This window comes from Haliotis rufescens, unplaced genomic scaffold, assembly GCF_023055435.1.
Source record: "Haliotis rufescens isolate VD_foot unplaced genomic scaffold, xgHalRufe1.0.p SCAF_10, whole genome shotgun sequence".
In the NCBI taxonomy this organism is placed as follows: domain Eukaryota; kingdom Metazoa; phylum Mollusca; class Gastropoda; order Lepetellida; family Haliotidae; genus Haliotis; species Haliotis rufescens.
Window position 1 is genome coordinate 743983 of NW_025963780.1, and position 19211 is coordinate 763193.

Consider the following 19211-nt stretch of genomic DNA (forward strand, 5'->3'; position numbering starts at 1 on the left):
ATGATGAGTATTTGTGCTACTGATCTTGTTATAACTGTCAATCTGTATGTGAAACGCGTATCATTATGTTGTACATTTCATATGCTGGTACACACGTGGATGTTTGTAAATTTGTAATGTATTGTATGATAAATATGTGACTTGAAGCTAGATGTTTGTCTTGATTCTTATTCGAGAAATCTCGGTCAAGTTGGCCACCTGGCTCTTCCAAAGGGGTAGAATAGGTCTTCAGCAACCCATGCTTGCCTTAAAAGGCGACTATGCTTGTTGTAAGAGGCGACTGACGGGATCGGGAGTCGGGTGGTCAGCCTCGCTGACTGGTTGATACATTTCATTGTATCCCAATTGCGTGGATAGATCCTCATGATGTCAATCATCGGATTGTCTGGTCCAGACTCGTTTATTTACAGATCGCCGTCATATAGCTGGAATATTGCTGAGTGCGGCGTTAAACAACAAACCAACCAACTAGTCCTTTGTTTACTGTTATTAATGAAAAACGGATATACAATAAATTCGATATTCATGTTGCCGTCATATAGCTGAACTATTGCTGAGTGCGGCGTTAAACATCAAACAAACAAACAAACATGTGGAGGTTATATCCGATAATGTTAATTAGACGTCTGTCAGTCGTATCGCTGGGTTATAGCTAAAACGGCACCGAGCGAAAAAGGCACCGATTAGCGAAAATGGAAGCTCCCCTAAAGCGAAAACGGCACCTTAATTTTCACCTTGGTTTCTAAAAACAAGAAATAAATTCAAATATGCTCAAATTTTCACTTGCAAGCACAAATAATTAAAACAAATTAATCGCCTTAATACATGTTTACAATAGACACTACTCCAACTTCCTCGCCAACTCTGTTTCGGAGACGCAACTAAACTTGTTCACAAAAAGAGATTGATACAGTATATTGTTTGTTGACAATGGAATTTTTAATAAATGGTCTAAACGCACCTAGTGGTAAATGGTCCTTCTGGGGTTTTTTTCGGAAACCACATTGGATGTTATACAGGTTATTAGTCACAAAGTACCAGACTACTCGATTGTTGACCATGCGCGCCATGGTTTTACACAGGTAGTTAATGATATTGGACCGTAACTGGATGTTTGGTTTGTTTGTTGTTTAACGCCGCACTCAACAATATTCCAGCCATATGACGGCGGTCTGTAAATAATCGAGTCTGGACCAGACAATCCAGTGATCGATATCATGATCATCGATCCACGCAATTGGGATCGATGACATGCATCAACCAGATCAGCGAGCCTGACCACCCGATCCCGTTAGTCGCCTTTTACGACAAGCATAGTCGCCTTTTAATGCAAGCATGGGTTGCTGAAGACCTATTCTACCCCGTCTTACACGGGTCGTAACTGGATGTATCACTGTGGCCCCGGTCAGTCTTTGGTATGGAAATGATAATGGCATTTTGCCATGAAGGTGAGAAATTTCCTGTGTCCATATTTCATCAAATATATAAAGCATTGTTTCCATACATGATTCTGGCAAGTTTTTCAGGAGCTGATAATGTATGTTGTCGGCTCCTGCAGTTCAAGCTAGTGATGTGCACTATTGTAGAATTTGAAATATCATCACGATGCATCACGTTTGAATTGTAGCTGTACGTCACGGGAGTGTAACATACACATGTACAAAGTACTTGAAATTAAATAAAATTCAGATGGAATTAATGTTTTTATTCAGTGAGAGAAATTGCATTTGTTCCGCATCTTCATCAGGGACAATCCTGTGTCTTTAAATCAATCTAATAATTTTACATTATTATCTGATCAGTTTGATGTAACATGTTCGTATGATTTTAGTCTCCTTGGCACACTCCTGTGTAGGAATCCAGGTTTTCCATTCGTGTGACAACAAGCTGACAGTCCCTGGCGACATCGAAAAATTGGGTATATCCAGACATACGATGGTTGCTGGCTGGTTCAATGTATATCATCTGAAATGGTTTGAAAAATAATCCTCATGAACATACAGTGAACATTTTCTTCACACAGGGAACCATGCATATATAGAGAATGAGTATGGCATTTTATTTATTACCCACGTTAAATATATATTTAAGTGTAAATACATAACATCTTTCGTTCGTTGACAGACCAAACTGAAACCGGTTGCAAAATCTGGTTGCGCATCAATATTGATATATGACCAAATATGGGCATTGTTGACATGTTTATGCATACGCATTAACAACATGCGCCTGCTGTTCTGTTTGCAAACAAACCAGCACCGACGCTCAAATCCTTTTGGAAGAAAGTCTTCAACTTATGGTGATTCAAGCGCCATGTTGTTAGTACGCAGGACACCGATAAGAACATTTGAAATGTCACATTAGCGCCGCGCTTATGAATATCGGACCAACAGTCGGTCACACTGCCGGGGTCCCGTCTGTGCAATCAAAATGGTTCGGTTTCCTTGATCTATCAGCTGAATTTATATCATGTCCGTACCATTTTGGAAGAGGGAAATCAGACTGTTCGCCAAAGACATTCATGTTAACTGTACCACCCTATATACTGAAGACGTAAAAATCAACAAACTCAAATCTGCTTGCATGTCAGTGACAGCTTCGAACGATCGAAGGGCAAGGTCGCCACCGGAACAAGAAAAGACAACCGCGATCCACTCACAGCGTTTTACGCTAGAGATAGGGAATGTTATTGTTCACATTTGGGATGTTTGGGGCAACAAAATCAGAAGTCAGGCACACTCAACGGAGTTTTCGAATGATGTATCGGAACTGTGAACTTTAAGTGATCTGGTCGTGCTGTCGTGTTCGTTCATTCATGAACAACACCTCCCGAAATAGCGTCACAAAATACGCTTCAAAGGGGACACCGATGGCACAACCGGATCATCCCAAGTAAGTCTCGATATCTGTCCAGATAGTTTAAACAGACTTCATTTCAACACGCTTATCCTTTTACGTTAAATCAAATTGAAAGTTGCGAAATTGGTCGGGTGCGTAACGCTCAAGGGACGCGCTCGATCGGCAGTCGTACATTGTAAATCGATTCATAGATCTAGCTCGATTATATGTCTGTAGAAGCTCTATGCATAACTTATATAGAATGCAAACCGGATTTGATGCGTGTGACTATCTTGTTTGGTTTAATATATCTCTCGTTCTCATGAATTTCTTCAGTTCTGCCTTGTAATCGCAAAATGAATGACGTCTCGCGATTCTTTATGAATGAAAAAAGTAGTCCCGGTGTGACAGAGGTCACGGTTATCCAATCAAAACGAATAAAACAAGGTCAACCTTGTACGACACACGTGTGACGTACGGATTTAGTATCTTACCACCTGTATCTTCACCACGTGGGTAATAAATTATTATTCCTCATCCAAAACTGTCTCCAACAGGAGATATCGCTTGGGTGAGATCAAGCGATATCTACACTGTAGATATCGCTGCAATGAAATCACATCACAATGCTTTGCAGACCATTCTGACGTCACCAGTTATCATGACGTCACAATCAAATGACATCACTAATGGCTCTGCTACTGAAGCTGTTAGCAGTACTTTTTACACTGAAAACACTGCTAATTACTGTCTACAAATTGAAAAAGTTGGAAGAATGATGTTGGATGATGAATAAAATCTCACCCTCGTGTCTTTTGATATCAAATAGATAAAACTCGTTGATAAAAGTGGCAAAAATCCTCGGCAAGCCTCGGAATTTTTCCACTCTTATCAACTCGTGTTGATATATTTGATATCAAAAGACACTCTGGTGAGATTCTCTATGTACAGATATCAAAGAACACTACCTGTAATTCCCAAAAATACGAGAATAATCGTCACAACAGTTATTCTTCCGCTTTCCATAAATACGTTGTCTGTTGCTGCATTGTCCCAATGTAACACAGCATAAGCCAATTACAACAGAGTAAAAATAAACCAACATAGGAAGGCCAAGACAAACTGGTAACTTGAGAACATATGTTCAGGGGATAATAACACGTGTGTTTAATTAACGAACTATTGCGGTAGTTCTGGCACACAAGTCAACACTGGTGCTTTAGTTATGTATCATAATAAAACAATGAAATGCTTGAGGAGGGGCTTACCTGAACCGGACACTCGGCGAGATTTCTGAAAGAAGCTAATGGCTCGCCATCATTTATGATGTCTACTTGTCTCTCGATAAACCACTTTAGCATGTTGTTGTATTCAAGCGTTGACAATCCTGAAAGGAACACGATATGAGATTATTCAGATGGTACTCATAACGTATTATTCCTTTTAAAAAACTCTGATGTAATACCAACTGCATTGCACGATCATAAAGTTCAGGGATGTGAAATCTCTGCGGAAATGCGGAAAATCGCGTTTTTTAAAACAGTAGTCCTCGGGAAAAATCATCTTCCGCGTAAAAATATAATCAAAGATTAAAAAAAAAAACTCCGACAAATATGATCGAAAACCGGACAATCGTCGCGGATTGTCCTGTTTTCGATCAGAGCTTTCAGCAGCATAGGTTTTCGGACATCATACGTTTTCTATCATGAATACTTGCACTATAACGTGGGGTGTGGCGTCAGACAGAAATTGTAAATACTCAGAGTCAGATGATGGCTTGTTTTAAAGATAAAGTTGTCTTTAAGCCTGTAAGTGAATGAGATGTTTGACAGTGTCAACAAAATAGGATATCTTCATATTGCAGAAAGGTTTGTATAGATTTGATCATGTATCTAACTTCACCGTAGTTTAGATCCAGTGAAATATGGTCGAAATATTTCTCGCCAGTAATGCGGTACAATTAAAAGGATATTATAAACAGCAAGATATTTTTGTATCCCTCTAGAAACATTTTTACCACAGACTTTAAGGCAATCAGGGCGATTTTACAACAGTATATTTTTACTATTGCTCCAAATTCGGTTATGCCATATTTGTATGTTATGCCCTGTTATTTTCCATGAAGTGTTAAGCTGCATCGTTATAAGCTACGAGGTCATAGTCTTATTCTCCGTTTATATGCCAAATGTAACTTAAGATAACTATTTACCCGATACGTATATTATCATCACATGTTCCAGCATGTATTGGCTGAGCTATATTTCCATCATGGCTAAAGTTTGCATGGCCCTAAAATCATAAATATAACTGAGGCAAAGTATACACAATTTTGGATAACAACTTCTTTATTTTCCTGTAAAGGCGACGTTTCGGTGTAGATCCTCATACTGTTGTCAGGCTTCAGGTCCCTATACCATTTTCCAGCAAGGATAAATAATGAGTGAGTGAATTGGGTTTAACACTGCTTTTAATAGTATTCCAGTAATACCGCAGCGTGTCAGCTTAATGTGGGAGGAAAGCTCGAAGTGATGCAGGTCTCAGACGTTTACCACTTCGATGAAACCCACGAGCACGGGTATGGTGCTGACAAACCTAAAAACATAATCGGGGCGAACCGGGATTCGAATCCACAATCATTGGTTTCTGGCATGCCCAAGGGACGCAACTCTGTACCGCGAATCGCGGCGCCTTAGACGACTGGGCCACCCGTGCGCCCGGATGAATAATGAACATGGTACAGAATATATATAATATGTGGATGATAAACAGTTACAACAATTGCATGCATGAGAGAGATTAATATGAGTAGGTTACAAAATAACAACAGAATGATAATCAACATGACAGACAGAGAAACACATGATACGGAAGCCAATAAGACAGGAAGATAATTAAAACTTCTTTTTTCATTTATCTCCATTACTGCGCTTTAGTATTAGCACATCAGTCTCGTTTCCTTTGTGTATTCTTTGTAAATGTATTCTGGGCACCTCATGATCAGGCCACCCGAAGTCGACAAATGACATTTTCCTTGATTTTGTACGTCCATCGATCACTTGATCGGACTGTTTACAGGCCGTCGTTCCGTGGTAGTAGTACTGATGTGAGGCGCAAGGCAACAGACACTTACTTTTCTATGCAAATACTCGGGTGCAGGGCATTCCTACCCTCATCGCGAATATCTGGTGTCATCATTGATTTTCACCACTATTTTTCCTTTTATGCCAAATGAAATCTGTTTCGCAAGATAATCGAGGCTTGTTGTTCTCTGGTGTTGACGTTTTTACTTATATAACAGATATTCATTTGATTGACAAGCTTAGCGCCATCCACTCACACAATACTCTAACAGAAGTATGTGCCTGTAAGTAAGGGGGTGTGGTAACTCATTATATAACTCATCTATAATTTGCTTTCCTCGTTGCTTGCAATGCAAACATGATCATAGACCTAAACAATATTCAGGGGTTTCTCTTAGAAAAGTTCCTACAGTTTTTTACCTTTCATAGGAAATGTCATTTTTCCCATCAAAAGGTCACGATTCCTGAAGGATGACGCAAGCATATCCTTTGTCATGTTGACACCGAGCTCCTGGGCGAAGTCACTGTCGTAGTAGAGGGATGTGACGCTGAACTCATATCCTTTGCTTGATAGAAAGCCTGTCAACTGGGGCCAACTGCATGCTTTCTCAACGTCAAGAACTGAAACATGTGCAGAAAACTCAAAATCCAATAAAATAAATGAATAATAAATAGTCACACATCTCAAATGTCTTACCATCAGGTTTTATTTGGAAGATTTATATGTCCTGCAACCATGCGAAGTATATACTGGTCTTCGAAAGCCCTATTCACTTTCTGAAAGTTTGATGTATAATACAATACCTGTGTATTTTCCATGTTTTACTGAAAAACGATTGCATATGCCTTGCATTGTAGGAGAGAAATGTACCATGCAGGCATTGTGTATTTAAATATTGAGAAGTCAAATTATAATTTACAGCTTCCTAGCGGCTATCTGGCATCTCTTTTGATTTTGCCGTTCCCTTGTGTGTATCAGCAAGACGTTGCATGGGCAACAGCTGGTCTTCCACATCAAGCTGCCCAGGCATACCCCCTGGAGAGGTAGCAGTGTCCAGTTCCACAAAGCAATCTTAGAGCTACGACTGTCGTAACTGTATGTTAAAGTATGGGAGTTACAATCACCTTTAGCTTCAAGATCTCTTTGTGGAACGGGGTCCAGCATTGCCTCACAGTGATGGCACAACCTGGGAAGCAGGTGTCTACCGGTGATAAGTCTTGCTTGATTGGCGTAGAATGTAACACCAAGGGCTGCTTCCGATCGTGGGTGGTATCAATGTGTTGTGATCTGACCAGCCTGACCAGTGGACATCGCCATGCTGCAGGAGCTGATCAAGCCAAAAAGCACACCACGGGCTTTGCTGACAAGAACTCAATGCCCAGAATGATACAACCTGGCAAGAGTGGAGTGGAGAGACCTATGACCCTCCGACTCGTCACGTCCGACTGGCCTCATAAGGCTGTACGATACCACCCGCTGTTCCACACAGAAGGCAAAACAACGAGATCCAGTTCTGCGACCTGCTCCAGACCATCATCAAGGGGATCACCATTCAAGAACAGCTATAACTGTTTGGCGACTCTAATGAAAGAATACAATTTGGCAAGATGGATAAAATTTACTTCTCATGCTGTTCTCACAACCACTACCTGTGTAGCACCTATCCTTCTTTAGACTAAGCCTCAGCACAAGGTGACCTGGTCCAAGTACCACACTAAGCTAGAGGGAACGACTCATAAAGATGTCGGCAATACCTCACGCCATCAGGGAGTGGACTCTTTTACTGGTGCCCTGAATGATTATATGGTCACAGAGCCTCCACAGGGAGATTCCAAGCAAAGATGGGGCCATCTGAGAGACACCCTCCATGACGCTTCATTTTCAGCCTTTGGGAAGACGCAGAGGGAGATGCATGATTGGCTGAAAGCTCACGCCTGCGAAATGCAGGGTCGATTCAGGGTAGCATGACCAACGGACAACATTAACTTCTCAAACAACAGCTGCAGGAAAAGTACAGAAAGCAGAAGAAGCCAATCTATGTCACATTCATAGACCTCACAAAAACCTTCGACCTTGTGTGCCGAGATTGCTCCTAAGTATTTTGGTGAAACAAATAAGATAAGAACCATGTAAAGTACGACAAATCCATCGTTTCTTTAAAATATATACCAAATGACCTTGTCATTTATGGTTAATTACTTAAAACCTACCAAGATGACCATTCAGCATTACCAACTTACATATAATTACGGTAGGTATACACTCCTAGTGTAAACATACGTTTATTTTTATTTAATGACAATTAAAGCAAATTGTAAAGTCAACTTACCAAGAATAATTCGTGGATTCCCGAGTTCCTGTTCAACAAAAAGCAATTGTTTTGCACAAAAAAAGTGAGTGAGTGAGTGATAGGGAATGGAAATCCTGAAGGTGATGCAAATAATAATACAAAGGTAGTTGTGCCTAGGCCCAGGGTATTTATGGTAATTATCAGGGAGATGTAATTACAATGCACTGGGTTATAGATCACGCTATGCATTATGGTTTGTTGACTGTACAAACCTTAAATGAAAAAAGGACATCGATGTCAGATAGATGTTTCACTGTCTCCTTAATGTGCAGTATATCCGCTGTCTCATCCCTCCCCTCCTTAGGGGGCAGGAAGATGTCCACTTGGTATAGAAGGGCGTCTCTACCATCATCAGCGCAGAGCACGGACAGGGTGAGACACGACATGGTGATGAGACCAGCGACGAACAGCAGCATTGTTGCAAGCCCTTATGTACAGGCAAACAGGTGGTTCCGTGAGGCAAGTAGTTAAGCCCTGGTGGAAATCAGACGACTTCGCAGTTGAAAAATACCCTATGATAGGACTGTCAAGCAATTTATATTGTAAACGGTGATGTTGCATAATAGAGTGGCAGTACAATATTCATATATTCACCCAGCGGCGACAGTGGTCAAGCTCAAGGATCATGAACGAGCCTCACATGAAAGGTGGTTCCTATGTGATGAAAATGCGTGAGAGATACGTGAAGAGCTCTTGTCCCCTTATATACTAGTAGTTTAACCAGCTTCTGATAAGTTCCATATTGTGCCCTCATAACACAGAACATTACAGAAGTTTCGGTAACATACTATCACCGTAAGCGGTATACCGGACCGAAAGTTTACACACCTTACTAGCATCTAAATATAGTACCTTACTGACGACTGATCACCGTCCAAACACAATGCAATGCGTGTCTAGCAAATCCCAACAGAAACAATAGAACACAGCTACAATCACTGTTATACAATAAAATATGCTTCAATATAACACTCTCCCGTTTTGGAGAAAGAAAGTCTGAACATAGTGAGAACTTACTTTGCTGATAAAAGTACAATCAAATGCTAAGTACTGTTAATAATAATAGACAGTATACATAATTATTAAGAGAAATGTTTACCAAAAATGCAAATCATGTTTGTAGTCAGACCAGCATCTAAACATAGTAACTCCCTGACGGTTGATCACTGTCCAAACATAATGCAATGAGCGTCTACCGAATCTCCACAGGAACAATGTAACACAGTTACAACCACTCTAAAACAATAAAATACACTGCCATATAACAATGCAATGTCGAGGTGGAAATGATTATAACTAAACGTATCCTATCAATCATGTAATCTCAAAGATGACGTCACAACTTGTTATCCTTGTAATGCCTTAGGTCGCGACAAAATACACTTCCTTGATTCCCACGGCCAGAAACACCAAAAGCCGTTGTACAAATTCGACTATGTCAAACGTGCTGAAGAAACACAATATCATACTCCTATTAATTTTATTCAAATCAAAGGACGCGGTCTTGCACAGCAAGGTGTGAAAGATTACAACAAGACCACCAGTGTCCAAACAGGTCGTAAAGAGTGAGTGAGTGAAAATCTAACGTTGCATCAGCAATTTGACAGCCTTTAGCGACGAGAACAAGTTGACAAATAGACAAGAGAGTCATGAATACAAATTAAACTTTTAAACATATTTGTCAAACATTTTTGGACATAACAATATTATTTATGCAGTTTAAACACGAGCAAATGGCCACCAGTAACCAAAGCTAGGCCACCTGAACCGGGGTCATGGGGACGTATGGTGTCTCTTCCTGCATGATATTCCAGCGGGATTTACTTCATCACCTTAGCTACTGGTGGTTGTGCACAATACAAGCCAATATTAAAAACAGTCAGGGATGAGTTGGCTTAAAACACTGGTTGATGATAGTTATATCGATTATGATAGGAGTTATGTGTCGTACAAGGGGACAATCATTTTACGGTACTTTAACCTCCTTGGCAGCTGCACAGCCTTCTTTAATCTTTGTTGATAACAGCATCACACCAAATTTAAAAACAAGCAATTAATTCACATGCATTTTTCAAATTTATGATACAGGTGAATTTATTTCAAGTAGCTTAAGATGAGATGCCCGCTTACACAGGAAAAGAAATCTTTCAGATTTACTGTTTGATACTGTGAATCCGTTGTGATTGCAAAATATGCTTGTCGATTAGCCTTTCATCACAAGGAATACACTTAGGAGGTCTGTCATCAAATGTTTTCAGCAGATATTCTAAGACAAACCGACTGTGGCTAAAATGACATCGTCGCAAAACGACATCACCATGTCTTGACTGACAACCGAAATACGTATGACTGAACGTTGGTTTAAATTCCAGTTTATTGATTCCTACTTGTTTTTGCATTAGATCTCGAGTATAACTCTTGGCGGTCGGCTTGAAATTGCTATATGGGATAAGAAGTCTATATACCGGTTTGTAAAGAGCTGCTTTCGCTGCAGCATCGGCTTTTGAGTTAACTGTTATGCCTACATGACTTGGTAACCAGCAAAAGATGATGTCACATTGGCCAGTAGAAAGATCCTTGCAAAGATTCAGCAAACAATAATAACATAAAATCTTCTATTTCTTGAGATACAAATATCCCGCAAGAACTCTCCAACCTTATACTGCTTGATAGTTCATTTAAAAAAAAAAGATAATATGGGACTAAGTATACAACCTTGTCTGACACAGGTACTGGTTGCAAAGTACGGAATCTACCAGATGCTGCTCACTGTCCGACTTCGGTGTATAGACTTTTAAGCAGAACAATTTACCATGACAGCGAAGATGAAGAAACAATATATTTTTCCTATCAACATAATCAAAGGCTTTTTAACGTCAATGAATGCGTCCGTGACTCATAAATGTCCGTGGGGCGGTGGGGTAGTCTAGTGGCTAAAGCGTTCGATCGTCATGCTGAAGGCCGTGGTTTGATTCCCCAAATGGGTACAATGTGTGAAGGCCATTTCTTGTGTCCCCCGCCGTGATATTGCTTGAATATTGCTTAAAGCGTCGTAAAATCCAACTCACTCACTTACTCAAATCTTTGCAGGAAAAATCACTCCTTTGTTAGTATGTTTCCGAATTTTGGGTCATGATGACCAGTGAAATCGAAAAGGAACACCGTAATGTGTGAAATCTATATTTGAAAGTAAAAGCACATCAAGTTACGCTGTCTTAAAGAAATGTGAAAGTTTCCAATCAAACAGTGCATACAGTACTGGCTCTTTCTCATTCAAATGTCAGAAACAGCATTCGCAATAAGTGTTATAACATGTTCTATCTTTAAGGTCAATTTAAAGATCATGCTTTAGCTGTGCATGGGTATTTCTAACATGTGGTTATAAAGCCAATTTTTATCCACAGGTTCCATACTATGCTCAGTTGGACAAATTGTAAATGCTGAGACAATTTTAGATTTAATTCTATTAATTAATTCAAAAAATATCTTGGACATTTTGAATGTAGCTCTTATAATTTGGAAATAGATCGGATGTTTAACAAACCGAAGAACAAAGGACACTATACCTCTCAGATGACTTTATAACATGTTTGATTTTCAATTTATACCTTTAATTAGTGATATTATATCTAAAACATGAGCTGTACTGGTGCATAGTCAGCACTCAAAGAATACTTGTATATGGTTTGGTTTTTTACAAATGATATCTTTAAAGTGGCAAGTTGTAGAATACATTACGTCCATATCATAACCTGTATTTATGTACACAAAGCTCGTGTCCCAAACGTACCGAAATAGAAGATTACCTTTTCAGTCTGTGGCTGCGTTAAATGGCGTCTGTTGGCAGATACACGTGGGCTGACTTTGAACTGCTTATATATTTGTCAATTATGCAAATATAAAGTTAATCGTCACTATGATCACGTCCAATCTGTTTTAAAACTGTTGTAAAATGAAATATAAAACATACGATGTCTATCATCATAATCACGTGCAGTGGGACGAATATAGATGCATGATATGTTCCTATCAACATAATCAAAGGCTTTTTAACGTCAATGAATGCGCGGAAGAATACCCAGCATTAATAGAGCTATATAACTGCAGCCTATAAATAAAAGTGACAGAATCCTTACCATAATTATAAGAACCTGCCATAAGAGCAGTGTCTATTGTACGATTCCGACTATACGTTAAGCATGTGACCTGTTAGGATCAGGGTTAGAACTGTTTTGTAGCAACCCTTGAGGCGGCCAAGCGGGTCGGGTTGTCGGGGTTGTCAGACTTGGTTGATGCCAGTCAATGCATCTCAATGGATGTCAATCACTGGATTGTCCGGTCCAGTTTCGATTACTTTACATACCGCTGTCATAAAGCTGGAATGTTGCTGAGTGTGGCAGGTGTTTATGAATCACTATCAGATATCGAAACTGGACCGGACAATCCAGTGGGTGATAATATGAGCAAAGCTCCACGCCAGCAAATCACCTCTTAAGGCCAGCATTCTGAACTCAGAATTCCCACGGGTAGAAAATGTAGAGGTAAGTCTAAATGTGCAAATAACATATGATATCACCTTTAGCACCAGGACAAATTTATAGAAACATATCATGAATGGACAGACATACCAACACTACTCTTACTATAGATAGTATAATGCTCCCCCAAAAGCTCAAAAGTGTGTGGTTGATATAATTAAATACCTCGAATTTGTCAAACAATATATCCTTTTGTATTTTCGTTTTCTGATATTCGCTAAAAACTACACAAGGCTCAATAAAAGATCGAATGTGGTCATCCCATCAACCTCCTCTGGCAATACTATACTAAATAACTGGCATTATTATACTATTATAAGCGTTTCTAGGTCTACTTCTTTCGGCTGGATACGAAGGACCTATTCTTTATAATGTGGTTCATTTGTCAAAAACGTTTCAAAACGAAAGGGAAAGGAGTGGCCTGTATCTGTCATATTTATAAGGGTACGAATAACCGTGACATAACTGATAATGAAATAAGGCATCAACAGTGTAACTGAGCTTCATAAACTGAAACTGAAACAATTATGTGACCATAATTAGTTTTGTGCAAATTCGTCATGATGTCACACAGCAAGCGACTTACGCCTCCAGCAGTGAATGAGTACCTGGCGTGACATAGCACAGACACCTTGGGTGTATTCTCCCGAAGACACTGGTCCAATCACCGGGTAATAATGCGCTTTCAGCATGATATTGAGCATAGAAAAAGCACCATACAAATGGACTATTATTAATTTTAGCAGTGTGTTTGAAAACAGGGATAATAATTTCACTTCATGAAAGTTCAGTGCGTATTTCCTTGATAGACTGCCACGTTGGTGTGCGGCTCAGTCCATTTAGTTCCACTCTTTTATCAATAAATTAGCAGCGGAGCTTAAGCAGGGTCGTTCTGCGAGTGCAACTGCATCTTTGTAGTGTACATACATATACTGTTATTTGCTGGTGTCATCGACTTGTTTTCTGAGCTAACCAACAAATACTGAGGTGGAACATTACTGTTTTCATTGGACGATTGCAGAAAATATAAGGCGAAGAATGTTTCATTGAAGAAATTGGAAGGGTCATGATGTTGTAAGAAATGGCTTCATAAAGGTACCAAAGTTGAGGTAGTTAAGGTTATAATTACATGAGGTTGTCTTTCCGTAACAGATTAAAATGGCGAAAACCTTTGATCATAAAGAGGTCTAGGTTCATGTGGGAAGGCTTTCATTGCTATTCTGGGGCGGTGAGGTAGTCTAGTGGCTAAAGCATTCGCTCGTCACGCTGAAGGCCCTGGTTTGATTCCCCAAAGGGGTACAATGTGTGGAGGCCATTTCTGGTGTCCTCCGCCGTGATATTGCTGGAATATTGCTTAAAGCGTCGTAAAATCCAACTCACTCACTTAAATCAAATCTTTGCAGGAAAAATCACTCTTTTGTTGGTATGTTTCCGAATTTTGGGTCATGATGACCAATGAAATCGAAAAGGAACACCGTAATGTGTGAAATCAATATTTAAAAGTAAAAGCATCCACATCAAGTTACGCTGTCTTAAGGAAATGTGAAAGTTTCCAATCAAACAGTGCATACAGTACTGGCTTTTTCTCATTCAAATGTCAGAAACAGCATTCGCAATAAGTGTTATAACATGTTCTATCGTTAAGGTCAATTAAAGATCATGCTTTGGTTGTGCATGGGTATTTCTAACATGTGGTTATAAAGCCAATTTTTATCCACAGGTTCCATACTATGCTCAGTTGCACTAATTGTAAATGCTGAGACAATTTTAGATTTATTTCTATTAAATAATTCAAAAAATATCTTGGACATTTTGGATGCAGCTCTTATAATTTGGAAATAGATCGGATGTTTAACAAACCGAAGAACAAAGGACACTATACCTCTCAGATGACTTTATAACATGTTTGATTTTCAATTTATACCTTTAATTAGTGATATTATATCTAAAACATGAGCTGTACTGGTGCATAGTCAGCACTCAAAGAATACTTGTATATGGTTTGGTTTTTTACAAATGATATCTTTAAAGTGGCAAGTTGTAGAATACATTACGTCCATATCATAACCTGTATTTATGTACACAAAGCTTGTGTCCCAAACGTACCGAAATAGAAGATTACCTTTTCAGTCTGTGGCTGCGTTAAATGGCGTCTGTTGGCAGATACATGTGGACTGACTTTGAACTGCTTATATATTTGTCAATTATGCAAATATAAAGTTAATCGTCACTATGATCACGTCCCATCTGTTATAAAACTGTTGTAAAATGAAATATAAAACATACGATGTCTATAATCATAATCACGTGCAGTGGGGCGAATATAGATGCATGATAACATATCGCTAGAAACATACACAAACATCATCACCACGTTTTCATCATCTGTGTTTCACAGAAAGTGGTGTAAATGTTATGTTATTGCAAAAACAGCAGAATATTTGGTTTCTCGTCTGATCAGTGTTTCATCACAACAGGTTCGTTGACAGAACGCATACCTGGTAACAGAAGCCAGAGCCACACACCCTAAAGAGGGAAGGGGTAGCAACTAAGTTATCAATGTCGTTATAGGATGTGACCACCATTTGCTTTGATACAGGCGAGGCGGCGGCGCATACCAATAATTGAAAACAGCTTTGGCAATGTTGTTCAAAAATGACAACTAAGATTCTGCAGTACAAATTGAACTGCACCACCGTCCTTGGATCCTTCTGAGAAAATAGCTTTGTAAGTGTTGTAGGTGCCTCTTAGTTCATTATATTTTTGCTGATAACGTAACTGATTTGTATCTTTAGGTTGGTTAACATCAGATCGATCTTTGGCTTTATAAACTGCCAGAAGAAAAAATCTGAGTGGGAGATATAACTGAAAGGTTACTTTTAGCATCAGAAATGGCAGGTTTTATTCTTTTTCCAAGTGATGGAAGAAGCGCTGCTGTTTTCAATACAAATCCTCATAAGAAGGGTTAAAAACACATTTATATGCAGGATGAGTTGAATTGGAATAAAGTTTTGTAACATATTGCAATGCTTATTTTAAGCGACGGTGTTTCAGGGAGAGTTTGTTATTCTGGTGGCCTTTACAACAAACATCTATTTTGTTGGCAAGTTGTAGAATACATTACATCCATATCGTAACATGTATTTATGTACACAAAGCCAGTGGCCCATACGTACCGAAATAGAAGATTACCTTTTCAGTCTGTGGCTGCGTTAAATGACGTCTGATCGCGGATACATGTGGGTTGAAGTTTACGTTCTTATATATGTGTCCATTATGCAAATATGAAGTTAATTATCATTTTGATCAAGACACGTCTGAAATACAATTGGAATCAAATTGGGACAAATTAAGATGCATGATAACATGTCGCTTGTAACAAACATCATCACCACGTTCTCATCATCTGTGCTTCACATAAAACAGCATGACATTTGGTTATGATAAGACATGATATGACAAATACATGTATGTTCTGTGTGTGTGGCTGCCTCAAACAGTATAACACGTGCAATGTGAGGGCGAGTACTATCCTGCTATTCATATTGCCTTTAACAGAGATGGGTTGGGGTATGTGGATTGGCTTTGGTCGCTTTGATTATCGTGTTCTCCAATGAGTTGTAATGCCACACCATAGCATAGGGAATTGCATCGGACATCTTTTTTGTCAATGATGCGTATTAAACCTTAAACCATAAAACGTTTTGAAAGCTTAACCGAGGCCTTGAATGTTGTAACCTTGATCAAACAACGTCTGAGCAAAAGTCGTATGACGGATTTTGAAATCTTGGTAGAAAGAGCATGCTCGAAATGTAAACACCGAAGGCTGGAGCTGCTGGAATATTGCTCGACGTGTTATACAGTCTTGTGTAGAGTGTTTTGTCCCTTTGAATCTTTATTCACAGGTCTAAATATGAAACAGATGAGGCGGTCTCACTGGTCTTCTTTAGTTTTAGTTCAGATGGGTAAATCAGTGGAAGGGAATTGGCTATTTGAGTGTTATTGAACGATATCAGATCATTGATATACCTGAAGCTTGAGTTAAAGTTCTTGGCCAAATTGCCTTGTTTTGACTTTGCCAATCTGATTGCCAGAAGCCCAGTTCTGGTGTCCCCCACTGTGATATTGCTGGACTATTGCTAAAATAGGCGTAAAACCATATTCACACACTCTTAATTCTTCACATAATATTGTCCCTACCTAGTTCAATCATTAATCCATGTGAACTTTATCTAAATAGTGATAATGATGTTCTTAAGTTATTCAGATTTACATCCATTAAATAGCTTTCAGTATACAACAGTTTGTATAACGTCTAATAACTACATTTACTTGCTGGAAATTCTCCTTGTAAACTGAATGATTTGTGAAAACGACATGTCTCATAAATTTGCCCATGACACCTGTGACAAATTCCATGATTTGAAAGTGAAAAATGTTTTGGTCATAAAAATGTAACATGTTGTTATATGATCTCAGTAATACTATTTAATGTGTTGAAGTATGATTTGATGCCTGATAATTCCAACAAATTATTCACTGATAGATAGACAGGCTATGCAACACTTAGCTAACTGTTAGATAACTGTTTATAATACTAATAATTCACATAAATTCAGTAGCAATAACTATATTTCCATCAATAAAAAGAATCCTCAGTTCTTGTTTGACTATTATCAAACATAGCGGCATAAATACGAACAGCTTGGTCCCTGCTAATACCGCTTCTGTCATATACGTTGTTCTATAACACTTGGTTATGATATATGTATCAGAAGGTGTTTTTAAAAAAACACACACACCTATCGACATTACCCCACAACATATAGATATCTGATTTAGTCAATCATCTATCTCATTGTAGAGTAGAAGTTATGCAAACATCAATCTCACAGGTCCCACAAAGTCTAACAAAGAACACACATCGCTCTCTAGTCCTGGCTAAAATCGGGTAGGTCGACGATAGCCTTGCGTGAAGACATATACGAACCAGACAACAACATTTTAAACGGGATTTTTAGTACTATTTGATAAAAAAATGTCTAGAATTAGCATTGTATGAATATTTCTTTAAACGATTTTTCTATGAACGTAAAACGACTCTTGCTCAAAAGTTGATTGATCAGGATTACAACATTCAACAATTAGAATGTGTTTTTACTTATACAAACATATGTCTTCGCCCCTTCTTTTGGATACATTAGTTCAAGTTATTACCATAAATGTGTTTACAAATCTGAAAAAAAACAATAATAGGAAATCATGACCTGGACAGATAATGGCTTCATGCAGAAATATTCATTAGGTAAAGAGTTATGGCGTGAAATAAACGCCACTTGTTTGAAACTTCAAGTTGTTTCCGTGGAATCACACAAAAAATAAAAACAATAAAAATTAAATTGTTGAGAATGTGCTCATTGCACCTGTATAGTTTTATGCCCAAAAGTCCTTGGTTTGAGAGTTATTCCTCGGAAACGAAGTTTGAGACAAAAAACTTGTTTCCATGCAAACATAGTAAGTAATATTCAGAAAATTTTCAAAATAGCAAAAGGCACGCCGATGAGCAATGCATGTGCCAAGTTTCATTGAAAAATGTTGAAAGGTTTTCAAGTTTACCCGATAACAAACCCTACCCTTGTTTGAGACTAAGTCGAAATTGTTTTTGTGAATCATAAGAAAATATTATTTAGAACAAAATCTAAGATAGCAAATGACACCATGCCAGTTAAGCTGATGAGCAATGCATCTGCAAAGTTTCATTGAAAGACATTGAACAGTTTTCAAGTTATGGCTCGGAAAAGAATGGAAACGCCGACGCCAACGGGAACAGAGCCAAAAACAATTTGTCTCACTTCCCTATTGCGGGGAGACATACATGTAACACAGCAGAGCTTTCAAACCGTTTTGGTACACGTTTAGATGACGTTTCCAAATTTGACGAATCAGTGACAGAAATGATGTCCGATGCAATCCCATTTGGGCTTGTAGCATATGTTCCCGTTTTTTATCGCGTGAACGATTCAGTTACCTTTGCATGCCATATGCTCACCCTTTTCGCGAATACCTCGTATCATTATTCGACAGGATTCATTAACACATACTTACGGTGCAATGGATTTCAGCAGGGATTCCACTGCTATTTCTTTAAGCAACAGAGTCTATATGCATAACAGACGTAATGTAAGGTAACATATCGTTTTTAGCTTCAACAAAATCAGTTATTTTAATTTACAATTTCTTCCCACAGGCGTGTGAATGCGGGCTAACATGATTGACTTAATAATCTGACATTTTCTTAGTGTATCTTTCTACTTTAGTTCAATCATGTCGTTCAATATTAAATTTTATCCCAAGTAATTCCAATGTGCTCATATCCTAGTTTGAGACTCATTCTGACACACCTT

General features: G+C 38.7%; 1 protein-coding gene across 4 annotated transcripts; it reads right to left on the reverse strand.

Annotated features, from left to right (window-relative positions):
• Positions 1–1717: 1717 nt before the first annotated feature.
• On the reverse strand, positions 1718–16034 carry LOC124127636. 4 transcript variants are annotated; one of them, XM_048391762.1, is made up of 6 exons: positions 15984–16034; positions 8482–8743; positions 8249–8276; positions 6339–6539; positions 4107–4225; positions 1718–1965 (listed from the first exon to the last, which is right to left on the reverse strand). In XM_048391762.1, the coding sequence occupies exons 2-6, from the start codon at positions 8683–8685 to the stop codon at positions 1828–1830; spliced, it is 690 nt and encodes a 229-aa protein (XP_048247719.1). In that variant the 5' UTR covers positions 8686–8743; positions 15984–16034; the 3' UTR covers positions 1718–1827. The 4 variants fall into 4 exon arrangements, with proteins under 4 accessions (XP_048247719.1, XP_048247724.1, XP_048247715.1 ...); XM_048391767.1 differs by having other exon boundaries at positions 16000–16031; XM_048391758.1 differs by lacking the exon at positions 15984–16034 and adding an exon at positions 12076–12174.
• Positions 16035–19211: the final 3177 nt, after the last annotated feature.